At 30.0% G+C, this 14,486-nt stretch overlaps 1 protein-coding gene across 2 annotated transcripts; it reads right to left on the bottom strand.

Annotated features, from left to right (window-relative positions):
* Positions 1-5,597: 5,597 nt before the first annotated feature.
* On the bottom strand, positions 5,598-10,626 carry LOC108721585 (putative sodium-dependent multivitamin transporter). Of its 2 annotated transcripts, none has more exons than XM_018446206.1 (10): positions 9,981-10,626; positions 9,743-9,882; positions 9,105-9,229; positions 8,744-8,965; positions 8,327-8,667; positions 8,119-8,238; positions 7,584-7,801; positions 7,087-7,304; positions 6,769-7,022; positions 5,598-6,001 (listed from the first exon to the last, which is right to left on the bottom strand). In XM_018446206.1, the coding sequence occupies exons 2-10, from the start codon at positions 9,765-9,767 to the stop codon at positions 5,695-5,697; spliced, it is 1,830 nt and encodes a 609-aa protein (XP_018301708.1). In that variant the 5' UTR covers positions 9,768-9,882; positions 9,981-10,626; the 3' UTR covers positions 5,598-5,694. The 2 variants fall into 2 exon arrangements, with proteins under 2 accessions (XP_018301708.1, XP_018301707.1); XM_018446205.1 differs by having other exon boundaries at positions 9,784-9,882.
* Positions 10,627-14,486: the final 3,860 nt, after the last annotated feature.

The following is a 14,486-nucleotide window of genomic DNA, read 5'->3' as shown; positions in this document are numbered from 1 at the left end:
ATATTATTTATTATAGTAACTCTAGAGAAAGAGAGTCTTTGATGTTATGTATTGTATGACAGAAATATAGAAGATTGAACATAAAAGCGTAAAATCTTTTTCTCCTTGTGATTCCTCTGACATCACTGCGCACCTATGCATCGTGTGGGAATTATTTATTTAATCAATTCCTTTTTCAAAAATGTAAAATATGTTCTATATTTGTAATTGACAAAAACTTATCTCAGAAATCCTATTTATTATATTAGAAAAAAATTAATCATGAACTTAAATTAGCAAACGTGAAATATACAATAAAAATATATAAAAAAAGATAAAATATGTAAATTGTGCACGTGTGGGCAAAATATGTAAAAATATGTTTTTATGTGTGAAATATGCAAAAATATGCTCTTATGTGTGAAATATGAAAAATATGCTGTAACATATAGGGCTCAAAATGCATAATTTCTTATAAAACAAATTTGTATTTAGTTTATTTCTTTATTAGTCAAATAAAAACAAACATACCCTATACGTATTTTGGTTGCCCTAATGATTACATAGAAAAAAAGAGTGTCATATAAAATTTACAATAATATTATAATTTCTTAATTAATATTAATTTATATTAATTCACATTTATTATTGATATAGGTAATATATTGGTTTTTGCTTTTATATGATCGTCTATTTACTTTGGGCTCCACAAGGCTTCATAGTTATTCTGGAAAAAGATGATACATTTTATATGTTTGCTTTAAAACTGATTTCTCAATTTTTGTTATTTCTTGCTTATTATTATAATAATAAAATTCTTTATTAAAAACGAAATGTCTTAATAAATGCACTTGAGTATCTCAAGAAAATGAATATCTTGAGATTTGATTTTTTTAAATATTTTATATGATTTGAAGAAAAATATGTTTTAATTTAAAAAATTATATCTTGGATGAAGGTGTTAAAATAAAATGATCAATTTTATTTTTTGAATTCATTAAGGCATAATATATTGACTAAATTAGCAAAATTAGCAAAAAAGTAATAGTTGATAATAGGAGCATGAAAAACATTTGTAACATAAAAAGGACATTACATAAATCAATTTTGCAACATTATTACAAATCATTAAATATCGATTATAGAGAGAAATTGATTACGCTAACCATTTCTGCAGGAAAAGTTACAAAAGGAACACATAGTATAATTTTTCTCTTATCATTTTCCAATAATGCAAAAAATAAAACAAAAATCTTAGGTTATTAAAATTTGTTGCAGCTCGTGATCTGAACAAATAAGGTTAACAAAAAAATAACAATTGGAAAAAGTTGTGTTTCTTTTAAATAATTTTTCTTACAAAATCACACACAGTTGGTGTAATCAATTTTCCTCTGTAGTAAATATTTAATAATTTGTTTATAACAATTATTGCAAAATTAATTTTTCCAGTTTATTTATAATGTCATATTTGAAATTAGTGATTTCAAAAATCTTTTCATAGACATTTTCATATCTACAGAAAGGTTAATTTTTAAGTTTCATAATTTTGGCATAACGTATAATGCCGGTCTTCAGCCGTTACTGTGTAACGGTGAGAGCTATAATTTTTTTGTCTCTTTTTGATAATTTTATAATTAACAAAAATTAATGCGAAGATTGTCTAATTGAACGACTACGAAAGAGCGTCAGCAGCACACGTCAAAGAATCAATCATTGTACGAAGGAAGATCATCGAAATGTTTGACACTACTGGCAAAGGTGAAGCATCCGTTGCCATTACGTTGATGACTTAATTGGTTATTAACAAACGGTCATTCGGTCCAGGAAGAAAACTTAAACATCGAGCGTAGTTTTATAGTCTCTCTTTCTCGCTCCTCCTCCGCCTACCAACTGACAAGGTTCAGTGGAAAAATAATTAAAAAGAACCCATTGAGAGCCCCGATCGGTGGTCCGGCAGAGTCGCATAAATTGAAACTGGTTTCAACTGGCCGGCGTTAGTTCAATCTGGCATATCAATCCGAACTAACCAGAAGCTTTCCGCTGTCACCTTGGTTTGTTCCCCTCCACCATCGTGCGATGGTGTACCATCATTTTGCATATAAGGCTGCAATTTTTCTTTTTCCTTTCTTTTGCCGCCTGGATATTGTGAAGATTTCAGAGGAAGTTGATAGTTGCGTATTGTAGATAAAGCTGAGCAGCAAAGCCGCGACATGAAAATAAGACATGGAAAACAGGAAGCGTTTTTCATTTTCATTACACATTCTGAAATTATTAACTATTTTGCTCGTCTAATGATGGAATTATAATTAGATTGAATTAACATTACCGATACTTGTTGAAACTTATGTCTAACGCATAGAATAATGTAAAAGTAACTTATATAAATCTGAAGGAGTTTGCCATTAAACTTTGTAATTATTATGTATCACTTATATATAGACGATCTCTATTATTGTTAAAAAAAACTAACAATCATAAATTGATGTTTCCTAATAATTAAATATGTAAAGAGCAGCAAAAAGATATTTTGCTGCTCCAGTTAGAATTATAGCTGTTTTTTGTATAATAGAAAATTATGTATCATACGCATAGAATTTATAGCACAAATCTAAATTCTATCTCTGTCATCTATATGATTAGATGCAATACATATCCAATATCGCAGTACCTGCTAGAAATTTATCTATTCCAGCTATTTTTCATTAGATAATTTTCGCTGTAACTGCAAGATCACTTTTTTGAGTGTTGGTAGACACTTTTTTAATATGAAATATCGAAAGTCTGGATTTATTCTTAGAATAATTTGTAAATGTGAATTCTGAAATATATTCTAAGATTTTTTATTTTATAACTTCCGAAGAAAACTTACAGAATCTGTAGGAGTTTAAGTAATTTTTTTCATAAATTTTCAGAATTTAAAATATATAGTCATAAAAATATTATAAGATGCCAGGAGATTTTTTATCAGAAATTTCACAATTGTTTCTCCGTTTTATTTGATTTTAATGTAAAACCGCAATTTATCTAAATGGATAGTGTAAAAAATCACAAAACATAGTGCATTTTTAATATAATAAATAATGAGAAAGATTACACTGTTACACAAAAAATTACTTTTTGCTAACAATTACTTTTTAACAGAACAAGACTAGTCATTTTTAATAATTTTTTGGATGCTGAATGACCGAATGCATTTTTCAACTTGTTCTATCACGTTACAATTTTGAGAAATTTGTAATTCAATTTGCAAGAAAGGACTATTTTTACGTATTTTGTCATATTATATGTAACTACAATGTGTGACGCACTGAAGAAGTTTTATTACAATTAATATCATGTACGAGGTGATATTTTTCACAATAAGTTCTTTTACAGGTTTTAAGATTAAATTTGGGGGATTATTAATATTTCAGATTGATTGTGTTGAAAGTAATCAGTGCGCAGTCATATCCAAGGTAAATTTATTTAAACATATATATATACATATATATTTAACATCTAATTTTATAAGAGTGGCGTTTCTCGTGTTTTTTGAATTCCTTCAGATGTTTAGCACTTCGCTGTTATTGTTGTAATTATTATGTCAATATTGACTATTTCTTATTAATTGCTAAAAATTTGAATTAATGTATCCTTTTTTTTGTTTTTTTTTTTTTAAGAGGAAGAAATTTTCAAAGACTCCCCGGTAGACCTAACCGAGAGTGTGGGATTCAATCTACGTACACCCATAAATGAGTTTTACCTCCACGGGTCACCTACCCACTAAAACTTCCTCTGTGTCCTTCTCCGACCTTAGCGGGGGATGCCCTGGCATCACCGTATGGCATTCTTCTCAGGTACCCCTCTTCTCGGGCACCCCCCTGAATTAATGTATCCTAGTAATTAATGTAAAATAATCCTTGGTAATAATCTTTCGTAAAATTTTTTATATAATTTTTAGAGTATCCATGTTACTTAGAATTTTTTAGAATTAATATATAATTGTATAACTGTTTAGAAAATTTCTAATCTTTTTTATATATATTCTTTTAAAATGCTGAGGAAGTAATCTTTATTTTTTTTTCTAGAGTATACTTTGTAAAACGTATGTGAATTTGAAATATTCTAAAACATCTTATTCTATAATTTTTTAACAAAACTTCTAAAATCTGAAGAAATTGAAGAACTTTGTTTAGAAATTTCTTCATAAACTTTTTTTCATAAAATATAAAGGTATTTTTTTATAAATTTAAAATATAAAATATTCTGAAGAACATTTTTTAATAAGATATTTGAAAAGTTTTTCAGCAGAAATTATAAAAGTCATTTACGCGTTTCAGTCGAGCTTAATATAAAACTGCAATTTTATCATCTAAGTTGACACTGGCAAACAATAGTCACAAAACACAATTGTATTTTTAACACAAGAAAAACTATTTATTTAGATAAATATTGAACTCTTAATATATGCTCTGAAATATGATTTGTTGATTTCTTAAATATTAATAATATTATTACACGCTTACAAAATTTTACACTAAATACTAAAAATTATTTAAAGTAAGATACGGCTATAATATTATTTAAATGTACATTCTTGAGTCAAAATTTAAGAACTTGCAATGAATAGTTGTAAAGAATAGTTATTAAAAAACAATAATATATATAATATACGAATAATGAGAGCGTTAACACAGCGCGGTAATTGGTGCGCAATTTATACAATAGTTTAAAAATATTCACATAATATATATATATTAAAATTGTACAGTGACTGTCGATATTAATTTATTTGGGCGTTTTGATTTTTTTCAAACCATCTTTAGCAAATTCGTAGATGTATTGACAATAATTGGAAAATGTTGAAATTATGTTCTATGTGAGACCGAGGATGAGAGAGAGAGAGAGTCTCTCCTTACTGTCTAATTGGGAATTGCCCAATTTTTGTCTTTTCGCTGCGTAGCCAAGTGATTAACCTCCTTCTCCATAGATCACAAATAATTATTAAAAAAAGAAAGAAAACAATATACATTTTATAACAATTCACATTTTCGCGCACCTGGATGAGTATACGAATGCCACAGATGACTATTATTGGCCGGTTAAACAACCATGCATAATATTGGTATAATTATACATAATAACTAAGTTATTTTTCCTTATCGCTAGAAAATTACACATTACAGCCGCGGTAGATGATATAAGCGTAATGCCTTAAAGCTATTTTTTTCTATTATCTTACGTCGCTAAATATTGTCAAGACTGCTTAAGAGGTAGATTCCCTTTAAATACATCTACAAAAATTATAAAGGAACTAAAGTTATCGCGTTCAAAAAATATGTCTTACTGCAAAATTTTTGTGTAAAACATGTATATTCTTTTAGAAATTTCTACACAGCACTCACTGGCAGTGCCACGAGAATACAGCATGAAAGACGTAACGTTCACGTTGCAATTCAACATATATACAATTACCTAAAATAAAGTTGTCTAAAGAAAATAAACTGCATATAAGTTATTCCCACAATTACCTACAACAAGTTTTCTATTCTCATCCTTAAGTATCATAGATAATTAATATAGGCTAAACATTTTCCTAAAATTGTTGGAATTATCATTTAGGTCCCACAAGATAAAAATATTTTCTTCCTTCCCTCTCTTGTGACTTAAACATCAATTTTTTCGATTGTAAGTACAAAGTATTCATAACACCTAGCTAAAATTACAATTAAACTATTAAAGTTTTGTACATATTTTATCAGCGGCATCATCTTTCCCATGAATTATATCGTTAAGAGAATAATTTCTGCTTAATGAAGAATTTCCTTCATTTTCTACATCCATGCATCGCCTATAACGTATACGCCGTGCTAACACAGGAAAGAATAAATCAGTGTCTAATTCATCGTTTTGTTTCTTGAAGATCAAACGAGATAGATTACTAATGACCAATCCAAGCATAAATGTTATTAAGAATCCGAGAGGTGAATACCACATGTACGAAATACGATACAAATAGAAGTATGAACTGTCGCCGGTGCTTCTGGAAAAAAATATGACAAATGTATGTTAAACGATCTCGCATACGTACATATACATTTAAAAAAAACGGTTTTGCTCAAGAGTATAAAAAGCGAATCATATATAGATCTGAAATCGTATAGTAAAATTTGTTAAGAAGAAATCCATACAGCAGAAATGTCCAAATTATATCATAGGGACAGCCTAAAGATCACAATATCTGTAAGATATCTGTATAATATATTCGGAATATTTTTGCTGTGTGGGGATTTTGCTAGTATCTGTAATAAATTTTGTCAATAGAATATTCGTAAAAATATAATAAAATTTAATGTTAAATTTATTGCAGAAATGAAGCAGAATCTGAGCAAAACTCCCATAATTATTTAAATAATATTTCATTCAAATGTTTACGAAATGACAAATTTCGTTTAGTTTCTGTTGATAGATTATAATGGCAAACAAAATGCAAGTTTAATGCAAACGTAGATGATGATCACAGGATCTGTTGCTATCTGAGTTAATTTGCTAATGCAGCTGTTGTTGTAATGAGAGCAATTTTCTTACTGGATATTATGCTGCATCATCAAATTTATAAAAGACAATTAAACATAATGATTAATGCCACAAAAAGCTTTGACACTGTAGCAACAAGTTTAAACGTTCTAATTATTCCAATCAATCGACATAATTTTCAGATTTGTGCATCAGGTTTAATATTCTAATTTTTATATTCTTCAGCAAAATCCTTTTTTCCGTGCAGTAGCTATTATTTGATAATTCAATTACTTAGAGAAGCTCTGCGTGACGTTCTGCAAAACGGACATTGTTATATTTGCAATATTATTACCACAGCCTTCGATAGTAGTAGGCAATTTAGGTGGTATTGGACGTGGCTGACCGAAGACTATCCAGAATAAAAATGAGAATGCTGTGAGAGCACCGATTATTGCACCGCTTTCTGTCGCCGATTCCGTACCCATGCCAAGCGTGAAAACACCCAACAAAGGACCCCCGACTACTCCAAAAATAGTTAATGAAGCCTACGATAAAAATTTATTTTATTACCATCAATCTTATGCGTCGAAGAATAATAATGAGCATTACCTGAAGTAGTCCACCTAAAAATTGCGCTAGAAACGCTAGCGCAATTGAAATAATACCGAACGTAAAAGCAAGCACTTTAGCCATGGAAGCTGATTTTGTAGGAGAAAATTCATGTCCAACCCATTTTTTGTATAAAGGTTTCATGTAATCCTCCAATGTTACTGCCGCTAAAGAATTCTGCGCCGCAGAAATCGTGCTGAGGCCTGCGCTAAAAATACCTGGAAATACATAGACAGTATTAGCCAAGATTAGTATTATAAATATGCATTGCACGCTTTTGTTTTAAAATTGATTTAATTATACAAAAGAGAGTCGTCTAAGATTAGTATTGTAAACATATTCACTGATCACTTTTATCTAAACATTGTCTTAAAATTATTGAGAGCATATTTCAGACATCAGTATGTTAAGATTTTTTTTTCATAATATGTAATTTCTATATATAATTTCTATGAGATATTAAGCTGGAACCAGTCAATTTATGATAATAGTATTACCTGCAACAAAGATGCCTGGTACACCAGGTATATTAGACACCGTGTCCATAACGTACAGTGGCATAAGCATATCAGGCGAAGTAATATTTTTCTCGAGAAATGGATCACAGTTATGATATTTGCTATATATTGCCAATCCTGAAAAGCAAGTTGTAATCGAAAGAAGCGATAGAATAGGCCATGATAGCCACATGGCTCTTTGCGAAGCTTTTATATTTCTAAAACAAAATGTATCTTAATGGAATTTTCTCCAATATTTTAAACGATAAATGTTATTTGAAAAGAGGAGATTATTTTATAGTATTTAATAATGTATATATTTCATAACATTAACAAGAAAAAATTAAAATTATTTGATTAACTCGGCATTATTCACGATATGATAAATAAAGCGTCAGTACCCTGTGAGAAATAACCATGGATTCGATGTCGAACCGACATCGATTCAATGATTCATTTTTCATTGAGTAACTGTTCTAATACATTTAATAATTTTTAATCTTATCCAGAGTTATTCATAAATTACGAAACTTACTTTACAGTCAACATACGCTGTATTTGTACTTGATTTACTCCATAAAGTGATAAAAATGTACATAAACCACCTAGCGTAAGAGACCACCAGGTATGCCTTACTGTTGGATCCAGATCGATGCTGTAACAAAAATAAAATATCAGTTAGTGTCTAAGTGTACACCAGTAGCCCAGCTCATGTAGATAAAATAAAAAAGTAGTTGAAATACCTATCAAATTCAAGTCGTTGTCCTTGTCTCGCGATTTCCCAGATTTGTCCCAATCCTCCGACGTCATTCGCAGCTGTGCCAATAATTAAGAACACGGCGGCAAACATGAGTAAGCCTTGAAATACGTCAGTAATTAGCACAGCCTTAATGCCCCCTATTGTTGAGTAAAAGGCGCATACGAGGCCAATGATAACAATGCTGGCAGTCTTTGAAATTCCTGTTGTCGCTTCTAAGGCTAATGAAGGAGCATAAAGTACCACTCCTGAGTATAAAAGCAGTTGAATCCAATAAATAAAACTAGCCATCATCCTAGCTCTTACTCCGAAACGTTTTTCTAAGTACTAAAAGAATATTCTTTTTTAAATATACACTGTATTGAAAACTTCCAGCGTCAAAATCAAATTTCACTAGACTCACCTCGTAGGCGCTCGTCGCCTGCAATTTGAAGAATACTGGTAGGAATCCATAGCATACAATCGGAGTGCCCAACAGATACGATAGGTTTATTACAACAAATTGTGTCCCATATGTATAATTCTCAGCGGACACACCAAGCAGCGTAACAGCAGACATGAAAGAGACCACCAAGGCGACAGCGACAGGTATAATGCTCATTGATCGACTTGCAACGAAGTACTCCTGTGAAACATATTACTTTTCATTGCAGCAAAAAAATATAAGAAAAAAAAAACTTTATTTTAATGGTGCCTAAAAAGTATAAGTTAAAGGTTCAGCTTCCTTTATCGAGAAAGAAGAAGAATCTAGTAATAATAATTACCTCCATAGTTTTTTGACGTCCTCCACTAAATCTGTAATAGACACCAATTCCGGCACTTATACACAGCATTATCGCTATAACCAGATAATCGACCCATCCTAAAGTCTTCATTTCTGCCATTTTATCTAAAAAATTAGTAGTTGTGTTGCTTAAAAGAAAGAAGATATATATTAAAAATAGATATAAATCAGGCAGATTTGTTGTTATACATATATTAAACTGAATATTAATTTAATACATTATATTTTGTATATACTGCACACAAAAGAAGGAAAACGTAATATAACAGAAATAAAGAAATATCTTTAATTCAGGCACTTGTTGGTTCACTTCGTTCGTTATATCTTTAATAAATCAATCATATTCGTGTACCGACATTGGAGTAATAGCAGTTGATTTTGTTCGAATTGCATAAATACATTTTCATATAACAAGAAATTTAGATCTCTTAATTTTAAAAGAATAACGATAGTAAAGGACATACAAGAGTTAATTTAAACAATCATGAGTGTAAAAAGTCAAGACATAAAAATATATTACATTATATAGATTCGAAAATACACAATAATTATTACATGTTTCGGCTTCCTGATTGAGCCATCTTCAGATAATCGAATAAAACGCAGTAAAGTTATTACCTAAGGAAAGCATATAATAATGCATATGAAAAGCAATATACGTGGATAGGATGACCAGATGAATGGTCTTCGCACAGATGTGGCTTTGCAGAAAATCGACAAATTCTTGCACCGATTGTTAGGATCTACTTGTGGGTGTTCTAATGAAAACAACAATAAGTTAAAAACTAATTGGAAATAAAATAAATAAATAAAATATTACAATGAAGGCAAGCAAAAAACTCGGTAAAACACTCACCAAAGAGCTCACTATTTATGATTACCTTCGACAAATACATTTTCATTTATCACAATTATTTAATACATTTTCGTTTATCGCAAAAATATTTTAAAATGCTTTTATGCTCTTTTATTGTCTTACAATCTACTCGACCTTCAACAAGCTAGCAACACAGAATTAACTTTATCAGTTAACAGATTTGCAACTAACGGAATGCAAGCGGCAATGATGCCTATTTATCTTGTTCAATTATTGATTTCGTCATAAGCTCATGGAAGATTCTCCTTCCTTCATTCTTAAAGTGCATTCTTTCCTCGTCATAGAGATTTCTATCGCATGTAATCAAGTAGTATCAAGCAACAAGTAAACCACGTGACAGCAAATTTTAATATCAGCTCCGCGTTTCGCGCGTGCTGATATCACACCTCGCGTGATATCGAAACTTTTCCTACTCCGAACACGTGCGGTAACGTCGATGCGGTTCGCGCGCAATACATTTCATGACATAAAACGTTGGTAAAACACGAACTTTTCGCGTCCGCGGTTGCGCCGCATGCAAATTCGGCTCGCCGTTCGGACGCACCAAATGATTACGTAAAACTGTCAGTGACCTGGCGCGAAGCGTCGAGAGCGATTGCGGCACGCGCGCACGATGTTAGCCATGCATATGCATGCACACACCCACACACGTGAGTGCGCGCGCCGCAATGTGTGCATGTGTATGTATATATGTGTAGCAATCGCTCGAAACACTTTAAATGTAACAGACTTTTTAACACCTATTTCAATGACTTGCCTGCTTCAGTGAGGATCAAAGTCCGGAGTCCATGTGCGACAATTATGTCCGACCGTTGCTAGTGCCGCTGAGCAAATACGCTGCGAATAGTGTGGAGACTCGAGAGAGACCTTCTCTCTACTCTCTCTTAACAACCTGACGATTCGCGCATACTCCATGGTCGATCCTTTCTGTCCATCACTAACAATAAGACCTGAATACCTGAAATTTTTCTTCTAGCGATCAATGTTCTGCACATACCTCGCATGCCTTCGAAGAGAGGCCTCTGTTAATTTCTTCGATTTCAACTGAAGATATAATTTCGATTGATGATATAATTTATTATTTATCGGAATCAGAATTGGAAATTATCACCACGAGTCGTTTTAGTGCTCCAGAAAATTGCCGAGTGTTTGTTATTTAAATACTTCGCACTTAAACAGATTGTTGAAATTTTGCATTTATACAGATATCAATAAAATACAGAGTCGTCATTAAGTATTTTAAAAGATTTTAAAGGATATAATTCCTAGCATTAATTTAAGACGAAAACTTTATATATCCGAAACGATTATATAAAGTTTTATATTATATAGATTGAGTGACAAAGTTGAATAAAAAGTTTCGTTTTATTCAAAAATTTGATTATTTTACTCGAAAGAAATTTTTCGCTGTAAACTGCATTTATGTACGATTTTTAATTCACCTCATGGAACTTTAATTTGTAAAGTTCGCAAAAAAATTTCAGATTTGACGGATCTCCATTTGTATCAATATAATTCCGTAAAAAATCAATCAGATCGTTATTTAAACTACAAATCTGAAAATTATAAAAATTTCAATTAAGTTTTAAAATATTTTTTTGTTTAATATTAAACAAAGTATTTTTTAATATCGCAACGTGCGAATAGACAATAATTAGGAAATGAAAGCTTTAATCAAGTCAAGTTTACATAATTTGTTTAAATAATTCTGTGGGATTTATGTATCATATTTAATCCTGCAAACTGCGCACCGAATTTAATTTTCAGTTTTGAGAACTATAAGAGTAGTACGTACGTAATATCAAACAAATTAAATTGATAAGCACAATTTAATAATATTAAATTGATCATTAAATTAACGATGATAATGTTTAATAATCCTGAGCAAATTTTCGTGACCACTAAGGCCCGATTTCACAATATATGGTTACCTAAAGGTTAAAGGTAACCAAGAAATTCATGAATGAATTTCATTGATGAATCTGTTGGTAACCTTTAATCTTTAGGTAACCATATATTGTGAAAACGGGCCTAAAAGGGTTCCGAAGGTCCGGAGGTAATTGAAGAACGATGACATTATCGACAATTGATATAAATTTGCGATTATTATCATATTTGGATAATACATTATCAAGTTCATAATTTTTATTATATAAATATTACATAAAGTATGCGTACTTGTAATATCTTGCTCTGTAATATCTTATATATTGCTTCAAAATTACAATTTTTTTTCTCTACAGTAATTATCTCTATTGATAATCAAACTTAGAGGATAACATTAAATACAGTTTTAAATATAAATGGAATATTTTTAAGTTTAAATATATATATATGTCTATGAAACTAATAAATCATAAAATTAGTGTTATATATTATTAGTCTTACTCTTAATCACTTAAATTTAAACAATTACGCAAACTTTATTTTATGTACACTCGATATATACATCTATACGGTGTGTCGACGAATACACGACATCGGCAATGAACTGCGTCATTTGACCCAGCAGAAATCATTATTACCGACGAAATACTAAAAACCATTGATTTTATGGAAGTTTGCATAAAAATTTACAATATTTAAATGATTGAGAGTAAGAAACTGATATATATGTATAGTATTAATTTTATGATTTATTAGTATTCATTCTGATATTTCGTAGAGATGCATATACGGGGTGTACAAAATAAACCGTTCAGTATTTTTATGGTAGATAGTACATACTGAGAAAAAAGAATAATGAATATAGATCGGAAATTCAGAAATGCAGAGAAATTTGTAAAATTTCAAACAGGGCAATCTAATGATTTGGAATGTTTTGGAAAAGAAAAAACTGATAAATTAAAGTATCAGAGACACAGAAATTGATAAAACACTAATTTTATTGCATTATCATAATTTATTTCATATATATAAACATTTGATACAGTTTTTAAATTTTATTTGTAGAACTTATTATTAGCAATGGTGTTAATAATAGCTAGATCCTATAGGATATAATATATCAGAGAAAAATGGATGGAGTGATCAAGATTCAAAATTCGGTTTGGCATGGTACTGTTACTCGACTTCGATACATTCAAACATATAAAATAAAACACTGTTTACAAAAATTATTAAATAAATAGTAATTCTTATGTTGATGAGTCCAAAACAATTTATATGATGTTTATATATTTCTCCGTTCGAGAGATTATATTCTTTATTCAAACATATATATTAAATTTTCATATTTATTTAGATGAAAGTAACAACGAAAATCGTATTCTTCAGTTTCATAATAAAGCATTTAGATAAAAGTAAATAATTTCAGTATTCTCTTGAAATATTTAATACAAAAACGTAGAGAAGATTTCTAAGTCAAATGACTTGATATAACAAATTAGTCACCTAGACCGTCATTAAGATAAAGTTATTTTTATGAAGTTCTGCTTTTCAACTTGAACCTTTGTGAAATTATAGTTCGATATTAAATAGAGTTACATTTTTCCTTATTTAGATTAATAATTTTACTGCAAGATAAAAAAAGAAAACTATACTCTCGAACGATGAATTTATAATTTTTTTATGTAACGTTTCATATTTAAAAGGAATAATTTTAATTTTTCTACTTATTTCTCTCGCGCAGAATCCGTTCAAAATTTTCGAAGAAGCGAGCTTTTCTGAGCTTCTTCGACGAGATTACTCGAAGCAGCGTAATTTCTGCTATGCAGCACGCTGAATCAAATCGAGTTTTAATTGCATCTTACTCCTGCGAGTAAATAATTGGAAAATAAGGTACGTGTTCTCGGTCTATATGAATAGTTGATTGAGAATCTGTATTGACTATGATCTTAATTTATGCTCGTTATATTATATAAGATACCTTACTTCAAATATACAATGAATATACATTAATGCTTAGATCGTCAAAATATCCTCGCGATCATAACTCAATGTTCGTAGAGGCGACTGTCAATGCATATCTCGCGGAAATATATCATTATCTCCTTTCTTATAGTTACATTTATACGTTAATGCACCAAGAAGAACTTATAATCGATAAGATTGTCGGTTAAATCAGCTTCTCGACGAGAATATTATCACAATTTAAGCATACATATTATTACATATCATTACTAATTTGCTTTTTTAATAAATGGACTAGACTCGATTACTTATAATAATAATAATAATAATAATAGTAGCTTCTTAACGTTTAAGGATATTGCAGAGAAACGAGAAATATTTTCCGCAAGCTATAACAGTATAAGTCAGACATATATAAATATACACACAAGATTTTGAATCGAAACGGACTACTATCGGCGTATTCTCTTGTTATCCTTTATGTTATTTCTTCTTTGTTATTAATATATATCTAACATCAAACGTATTTTATAATCAGTTATGCATCTCTTTTAAAAAACATTTGAGAAATTATGTCTTGAAAATTATAATATACCTCAGAGGAATGTACATGAAAAACAGGTACATGAAGAA

This window comes from Mycetomoellerius zeteki, unplaced genomic scaffold, assembly GCF_001594055.1.
Source record: "Mycetomoellerius zeteki isolate Tzet28-1 unplaced genomic scaffold, Tzet1.0 scaffold174, whole genome shotgun sequence".
Classification (NCBI taxonomy): domain Eukaryota; kingdom Metazoa; phylum Arthropoda; class Insecta; order Hymenoptera; family Formicidae; genus Mycetomoellerius; species Mycetomoellerius zeteki.
Note: the sequence above shows the minus strand (reverse complement) of the source record. Positions and strands in the feature narration are given on the sequence as shown.

Coding starts and splice junctions, on each gene's coding strand:
- LOC108721585 (XM_018446205.1), bottom strand. CDS start 10,026: ATGAAAATGTATTTGTCGAAGGTAATCATAAATAGTGAGCTCTTTG. Junction 8,239..8,326: donor CAACGACTTGAATTTGATAG/GTATTTCAACTA, acceptor TTTTTGTTACAG/CATCGATCTGGATCCAACAG. Junction 7,802..8,118: donor CAGCGTATGTTGACTGTAAA/GTAAGTTTCGTA, acceptor ATTTTGTTTTAG/AAATATAAAAGCTTCGCAAA.